Genomic DNA, 8,296 nt, shown 5'->3' with positions numbered 1-8,296 from the left:
ATGGGCCGAGCCAACGTCCAGCTCGACCCTTTCATCCTACCCCCGGAGAAAGTCGCGAAGATGATCGAAGACTGCGGGTTCGACGTGGCGGTCCTGTCAACCGAGGAGCAGGCAGATAAAAGCAGTGCACCTGATGGACAGACAGCGCGAGTCTCGATGACCAACTTGTTGGTCGAGGATATGACCTGCGGCGCATACACTTCTGCCATCGAAAGCAGGCTCAAACGCGTGAAATGAAAATTTTGGCCATAGTAATGATGAGGACGAACCTCAAGATCATGTGAGGCACCAGTTCTTCAGACAAAAAAAGTGCATTTCAACGAGGATCTTGGTGTTGGAAAGAAGACGAAAACAAATCATAGAGGAAAGCTCTCTAGGTACAATGCGCAACAAACAGTACAAACGGCACAAATACAACATCATGTAATCCACTCTCCGCTAGCGTCCGGATATTTAGAGAAGGCACCGGCCCTATGTACAGCACCACTCAAGCCAAAATCAACCGCCTACCGGTGGTAAAAGCAGCAGAGGATACCGGACTTGCTCAAGAAGAAGAGAGATCCGATGAAGCGGAACAGCGACAAGCCGGCGGTCGTCCACAGGATGGCCGCAAAGTAGTGGGAAGTGCGGTTAGTCGATGTGTTCTGTTCCGAGTTAAGTCTGCCAGACATGCCATCGCAGAAACAGAAAACATACCGTGAGACACAGCCGCGAAACACCCTCGCTCGTGATGCATAGCGACACGACCAGATTACTGAAGATCCAGAGCAACACGAGGTTGGTTCGGAAGGCCTTGTACGAGTCGTCCATGTTCTTGTCCTCTTGCTCCTCAGGTTCGACATACGGCGCCAGCGCTCGCTTCACCGTTGACTCGAACTGACCATCGATGTCGGCTTGTGGCTTGTCCACTTCTTCGATGAAATTTGACTTTGCGTCATCTTTCTTGGTCTGCGCGGCCGGCAGCATGTCGGCCTTGTCAGATCCCTTCGTGCCCCAGGAAACATCGTGCCAGTTGCAGAATGCGTAAACCATGAGCACATTAATCGAACAGGTCATGCCCAAGAAGTACGCCCATGAAGAGGTCAACATGTGCCAGGGGTCCATATATAGGAAACTGGCCACAAAGTAGATTCCATATATGGACACCAGCGTGATCAGAATAATTCCAGCCCCAGTAGAGCTGAAGAAGGATTTAAGGAACATACTTATGCCTTTATCTAAGTTAAAATCTAAGGTGCCACCAGTGAAAGCATTCTTGACTAGGTAGAATGCTAGAACCAAAATGTAGCCCTGGACAATGCTAAAGTAAGCAAATGAGAGTGTGTACGCCAATCGCGAACTACGCTAGTCAGCACTCTAGATCCCGAAGAACGTGTAGTTTAATAGCTTACCCTTTTGGCCGATTTCCTAGTGCTAGGATGAACTGTAGCATCAGGAAAAAGAGGTATCCGTATTTGAGGAAGTTGTTTACAATTGGAGAGGCATCATTCCCGAAGGGCCACCCTTTGTATCTGTTGTCCGCACTGGGGGTTCCCACAAGATCCATGATGACTGATGTGGTTAGCCAGAACGAAGCTATAGAATGTTAGTAGCCTATGTGCGCAAGAAAGAAGGGCAAAGGAGCATATACCTAAGGAAAACCATGTCATGATAAGACTAGCACAATTGTAGATTATCTGCACATGGAAGAAGAATAAACGGATGATGCTGTGACTACTCCGGTAGATTCGACTGAAGTGCATAATGCCGTACAGACTGGCCGCAAATGATCCATTTAGCCAGCGGCGGCGCTGGCTGATGAACTCAGCAGAGCCCTCCGGAACATCCGTCTCAGCCTTGGACGCCTTCACGTAGGTCAAATGCCATTTGAACCCGGCCTTAGCTACTAGTTCAAAGCAAAGAATTCGGTCCTCGGCAAGGAACATATTCTTTTTGAAGATGTTCATGCCTTCGATACCTTTCTTGCCTAGCTGTCGGGAGAGTGTGTGATCACCATGGAAGTATTGTTCTAGGGGCTGACCCATGACAGCGCGGTAGCGGTACGCGGAGAAGGCACCCGGCAACACACTAACATACCCAAATGCGCTTTCCAACGGCTTGTCCAGAATATTTGAGATCTTGTACTCGAAATTCTGCGCCGCAACAAGGGGATTCATGACATTCTTCCAGCCAGGGCCTAACATGGCATGGATCTCACCACACGATCCACCCAAGTTTTTGTCATTGTAGAATGATTCCCACAGGGCTAGAAGGGATTTCTTGCCTGGTTTAGTACCAGCATCAATCAAGACGACCACTTCAGGATTGAGGATACGGCTGAAGCCATTGAATAGCCAACGGTGGGAATTGATCTTCTTGCTATTCTTTTGCTTCAAGCAGAAAATCATCTGGACAGGCGGGAGATTGGTCGCATCGTCGCCCTGGGGGCGAATCAACTGCTGATTGGGGGTGACGGAGAGCTGGGTGGTGTATTCGAACTGTTGCCCATTAGTCAGTGTCTCTCCACGGCTATAGCAGAAGACCAAGAATGGAAACATACAATGTGTGCCACGGTTTCTCTGCCGTCCACGGAACGCTTCATAATCCCATCCTGGTAGACCCCGATCGTGGCTAGCACATCGAGAGTATTCTTATCACAAGGGTCAATCCCATCGAACACTAAACAACACACAATCTTCTGCCAGGCCGGCCCCCCCCTTGTTCCAGAATTCGGACTTTTTCAGGTTGACTATATCTCGGATATTCTGCATGACACCGTGCAAAGTCCGCGATGTCAGCACTTTATCTTCGTTGTAATATGTGATAGCAATCAGCAACTCTGTGTGACGGTTGTATATGGCGGGTCGCAGATTGTAGCCCTTTCGCAAGGTAAATTCATCGGGATCGCAAGTGGCCGCCGTGTCTTAAACCGGGTCAGCTTCCACGAAAATCAAGCATCAAGAAGTAGCTACACGGCTACACTCACAGCGTAGATGGGTGAACTCTTCCGGGAATCCTTCCTCCAACTCCCGGTACTTTTCCTGAATGGCGTTCTGAATCGCACTCGGGACCGGGTAATCCACACTCAGAATCGAGCCCTTGACCAGCTTGATTTTTCGAGTCGGATACCGCCGCAGCTCGGAACCGGGCACCTGTCGCTGTTGCCAGGCTTCCGACGGGGTTTCTGACATGGGAGCTCGGACTCCGGAGGGGCGATTCAGTCCCCCCGCGGGTTCCTGGTGTGGGCCACCACGGAAGATGGTGTTGCCGGGATTAAACATGGTATAGCGACGCAGAGAATCGGTAGAGGCATAGGGGTCATCGAAGGGGGCATTGAAAGGACTCGGTTGGTTGCGGTAGAGCAAGGACTGCTGGCTCTCTGCGGGTTCGTTCTTTTCCTCACAGCCGTACGCTTTCTGTTTCACACACAGTATACATTAGCACCCCCGGGATTGTGTTTCCTAGCTTTCATTTGCTTACCTCACGAGACGGACCATTATGAGAATACAGGCTGCTCTCGCTGGACTGGGGTGGATGGGTCGAAACCGACGAGTGAGGCGAACAGGGAGACGTAGTGAAAGGCGTGTCCATTGTGAACAGCTCCCTAGTGGGCGATGGCATGCCGAGGTTCAATACTCAGAGCAATCGAAAATATGCAGCACAGCCAGAAAGAAGAATATCAGGAGCTTCAACACAAATGATCAGTTTAGAGATGATGAATCCATCCAACTAAGAGCAATGCAATAATAAATAAAGATCAGGCTAACAAGAATTACATTATTGAACGCGGTTGCCTTGAAGAAAATATGTCGATGCTTAACCCGCCGGAGATAGGATAAATCGATATTTTTAGTACCAGCAGCTTAGTGTTTTGTGGCTGCTACCCGTCGCATCCGTGGTCGTTATCCTAGTGGATCTACCGGTGCTGCAGTGCGCTAGCTCGGCGAGAAGGCAGTTCCACCTAGGTTGGTTGTATCAATATTTTTATTTCTCACTTCGCAGGACCACATCTACGCTTAGGACATGATTGCGAGGAAGTGTTGGGTCCTCAAAAAAGTCTAAGCGTTTACGACTGTGTCGCGTCTCCCAGTTTTGGCTCGGCAGACGAGAACTTGACTCCGTGTTCTGGATGAACCGCGGTGTGATTGCGGGTCGACCACACAATACGTCTTCACATTGGCTGAGGGGTTCTTCGAATCTATCACCGTCGAGAGTATCTCTTTCGTGAGATCTGTGAAACAACAGACCAACCCTGGATGCACGCTGATCCTGGAGTTCCTGTTCTTATGTCTTGGGAAATTACTATTATTCTCCGTTCAGCCAGAGTAGTGTGGTGCCTGGGTCCGGTGAAGAAGATTGCCGCGGTGGCGATAACGACAGGCAGGCAGGCAACAATCAGCTGGACGGGCTGATTTGACCGGTGCTAATCCACAGTGGATGTAACTGGATGTCAGATCAAGAAAGAAAATAAATAAAGAATTCAATTTGAGTACGTAGTCGACGGGAGATCCAAGTTGAGAAAAGGAAGAAGAGACAGAGGAAGAGTCTCTACTTATCTAGAGCAGTCTATGTCTTTTGTCACATGTCAAAGGCAGTCTTCAAACGCAGTCTTCAGTCGCAGGGATGCCAAACGCGGTCCCGTCATGCGTAGTCCCGTTAAGATTTCATCAAGCGCGATCACACAATGAACTATTCAAATATCTTAAAGTTTTAAAGCGACAATTGTAGCAAAAAGGGTTTGTCTTATCGTTTGCTTTCGTTTTACTTTCGTCTGACTTTCCTCTTGCCTTTACTAACCTCTTAATTAGGTTAGATAGAAGTAATAGATGCTCAAAGCCCTTAAATTCAGTGAACATAAGCTTCGTGAGTACTATGCGAAGATAGATACTAAGGAAATTAGAGATATCTATGCGCATAGTACTATCTTTGCTCTATAGCATAACCTATAGTCTTTTGAAGAGTATAGACTAGGCTAGCTGTGAGGGTCCAGTTTCAACAAAAAGGAAGAAGTGACATTCTACGAAAATCTTCAAACTAGAGAAAAGAAGAAGAAGAAACAGAAGGGAAAAGGAAACAGACAGACTAAATACAGAAGAGCAACAAAGAACGACAAACAGGATCACGTAATCCGGCTTGTGCCTTCAGATCTTCACACTAGCGGATAGGACGCTTGTTACTATCATAGCCTACAAGATCGGATTAAGGGTTATTAATCTAATGATTCGATATTAAGGACTTAGGCTAGGATATATGTCTCTAAGCTTAATAAAGTGCACATGGCTGCGTCTAGATCTCACTAGGATTAAGATGAATTAATATAGTTCCTTAAAGGAGGTAAGGCTTATCTCTGTTATATATTTACCCTTTCTTCTCGAACTAATCCTTTACATTTATATAGGCTTCGTCAATATGACCCCTATATAATTTTAGAAGGACTATTAACATAGTTTCGTACCCTAGCATGGGTAGCCCGCGACATCTTTTCCATCCTAGCAACTAGTGTTAGTATTAAGCAGCTATTTAGTTCAGCCCGCGATTTTTACTACTACCGCAGAGGTCGTCTAAATCATATTACTATCTAGGATCTTATGCTACATAGGTATACGACTAATTTTGAGATAGCAGAGGAGTAGCTTTAGTTAGTCCGGTCTCTATAAATCCCCAAGGAAGGGAAATAGAAGAGATATTGATAGGGTTTAAATCAGGGGAATACAGAGGCCATTTGATAGCGTGAATCCTACGACGTCAAACTACTCCAATATATGCTCTGATCTATAGATTACCGCACTGTATTACTAGAAGATAGAATTAGGTGTATAGACTTTAAAAAAACCTATCTTTAAGAGCGTCAGTATAGGAGATCGAGGAAGATTCGTTGCGAGGAGCTTTAGGATCCCGTTCTATGATCACTAACTTTGACTAGCCACTAATCTAAATTCTAGCCTAAACTATTTACGAAATATCTTGCCCATGGCTAGTTAAGTTCGTAACATCTTATTTAAAACTCTCGTTTTAGAAGCGGAAGACGAATTAGATCAGATATTCGATCCACATTATACGCTGTATTCGACATGGCATGTCAGGATAATTTTGGCACTAGCGTCAGAGTTAACGGTAAGTGCCTGAAATAGCTCAACGGCTATTCCGGTGTTAATTGCAACTGAGACAATGATGACATTGGCACTTTACAGGTTGTTCATCGATTACGGTAAGTCACCCATGTTACCGCTCATCACCGACAGCCGTTTATCCGGTTGAACCAGTTCGGAATGGAGCGGAGCGCAGAACCTTTGCTCAGAACCACAGAGTCCAAAATTCAGTCACACTGTACACACCGCAATTGTTCGGTTCCTAATACCTGGGTAGTCGGTCCTATGTACTTAGTATACTTGCCTTGAATGGTTTGTGATACTTGAATTCTCTCTGCCGGACCGTTGAAGTTTCACATGGACGCGAGTCAGCCACCATTGAGAGAGTTCTAGAAATCCAACCGTGTGGGCAGCCCTATCAACCCCAACTTAATGCACGGACCGGCGAAGTGACACGCGTCGTTGATCGGTCACTTACGAATCCCCCGCAACTCCCATAGCGTCCAGCGCATTTGTCGTAGGTCGACACAAAAATGCTTAAATGACATCTCATTGCCAATTTTTCTTTTGCTGTCTCCCACAATACGCTAAGTTTAGAATTTTGACGACATACATCAAGGCAAGGAATAATGAAAATCATGTGTCTCCAAAAAGTGGCCGACTCTGGGTCAAACTAGGCGAACAGAGAAAGCGGATCATATCGTTGGCGGAATGGTCCTCGGGGACCCACCGACAATGAATTGTACCACGAGGAACAAGGAACATTCCGGATTGCCACGACCCGACTCAGTGACGTGTGTGCATTGCCTCCGATGGAGGTTGAACAACACCAGACCTTGACAGCCACTGCTCATATATTGACGCAGGGACTCTCAGTCCTAGTGGAGGCGATCAAACTTTTTCTCGAAGAGGTCTAGCCCTCTACGACCGTCTTTGGCCTTTGCAACTTGAGGTATGGGTGATAAATCGGCAGTGAAATAAAGCTATAGAATCTCCCGGACTATTGAGTGTTTACACTTAGCTATTCCAGGCACCAAATCTGGAGGTTCTGCACGAGTACCTCAATCATCCATATGCCGACCATCTGGAACAGACGAGCAGGAGTCAATGAGAAGCCTGAACTGTACCTTATTACCATAGAAACAGGCTCGTGCACCGGCTTGATCCGGGTACTGGTAGGCATGCGCCAGTCGTTGTACTGAGCTGGTTTCCATGGAAGAGGCTGTATATGCCAATGAAATCGCGTTGACTGCACAGGAGGGATCCAGACTTGATCGAATGGCTTTTATGATAGGCCCTAGAGGTCCACTGTAGCCGTATCTCTTTCAACGGCGGCCATGAACGGATGTTCTCTTAGTGGAGCATCAACCATGGCCTCTCCTTCATATCTCAGACATTGTTCTTTTCTTAGAAATGACGTTTACTATGCCACGGCGTTGGCCTGCTCGGCTGGTTCGGTCCTACGACTGCCTGCTCTCTGAGACAGGCACCGGTCCACTTTACCACGGAAATCGACATCGAGCCAATACGGTAGGAATATCGGTTGACAAAAAGCCCTTCTTCTTTTCCCCCTTGACTTATTGGAAATGTCAGCAGAGCCATATATCCTGATTCGTGACGAAGTGTCCTGAATCCACTGTTGGTTATAAATACCCTCCGTTCTCCAACACTTGGTCCCCAATGAATCCCCCTGTTGCTGATCTATACTCAGTGGCGGATACCAAGCTCATAAGAACTATCAAGCTCTTTGTCCAAAGGGTTGTGTTCCTTCGTTTTTTGACTTCCTTTACTTCACTCGCTACTTTGTACGATGAAGAACTTCGTCACCCTCGCAGCATTTGCTGCCAGCACCAATGCCTTGGTTGGCCGCAGCAGCACCTGCTGCTTCCATCTGACTGCTTCTGGTGGTGTGTCTGGCTCAGTTGGCCAGCTGAACAACGGCCAGACCCGTGTTGGGGACAACACTCTGTCGCCAGCTCAATTCTGCCTTAACTCGTCCAACGGCACTATCGCTGATAGTAAAGGCCGTGGCTGTATCATCAACTGTGAGTACTTAAATGATACAGTTTCAATACGCAGTTCTGATAATCTTTCCAGCCGAAACTACCCAGTTCCAGTGTGGTCAGGGCGCCGCTGCCACCCCGGGCTTCTCTATCAACTCCCAGGGTGAGCTCCAGTTCTACGGCAGTGACAGCTTCATTGCCTGTGAGACGGGAGCGAACAACGGC

At 47.4% G+C, this 8,296-nt stretch overlaps 3 protein-coding genes across 3 annotated transcripts; 2 read left to right on the top strand and 1 right to left on the bottom strand.

The window, feature by feature from the left end:
* Nucleotides 1-237, top strand: N7510_009498 (Copper-transporting ATPase; the record flags this gene model as incomplete). The annotated part of the gene is made up of 1 exon (XM_056981423.1): nt 1-237. The coding sequence occupies one exon, from the start codon at nt 1-3 to the stop codon at nt 235-237; it is 237 nt and encodes a 78-aa protein (XP_056829259.1).
* Nucleotides 238-506: 269 nt separating this feature from the next.
* On the bottom strand, nt 507-3,570 carry N7510_009497 (uncharacterized protein; the record flags this gene model as incomplete). The annotated part of the gene is made up of 8 exons (XM_056981422.1): nt 507-644; nt 697-1,339; nt 1,392-1,575; nt 1,631-2,477; nt 2,540-2,629; nt 2,658-2,902; nt 2,966-3,395; nt 3,460-3,570. 8 exons carry the CDS (start codon nt 3,568-3,570, stop codon nt 507-509), a joined length of 2,688 nt encoding a protein of 895 aa, XP_056829258.1.
* A 4,308-nt stretch (nt 3,571-7,878) lies between these two features.
* On the top strand, nt 7,879-8,238 carry N7510_009496 (uncharacterized protein; the record flags this gene model as incomplete). The annotated part of the gene is made up of 1 exon (XM_056981421.1): nt 7,879-8,238. One exon carries the CDS (start codon nt 7,879-7,881, stop codon nt 8,236-8,238), a length of 360 nt encoding a protein of 119 aa, XP_056829257.1.
* Nucleotides 8,239-8,296: the final 58 nt, after the last annotated feature.

This window comes from Penicillium lagena (assembly GCF_028827675.1).
Source record: "Penicillium lagena strain IBT 129212 chromosome Unknown utg000007l_segment0_segment0, whole genome shotgun sequence".
In the NCBI taxonomy this organism is placed as follows: domain Eukaryota; kingdom Fungi; phylum Ascomycota; class Eurotiomycetes; order Eurotiales; family Aspergillaceae; genus Penicillium; species Penicillium lagena.
This window is presented reverse-complemented; position numbering and strand designations above follow the sequence as displayed.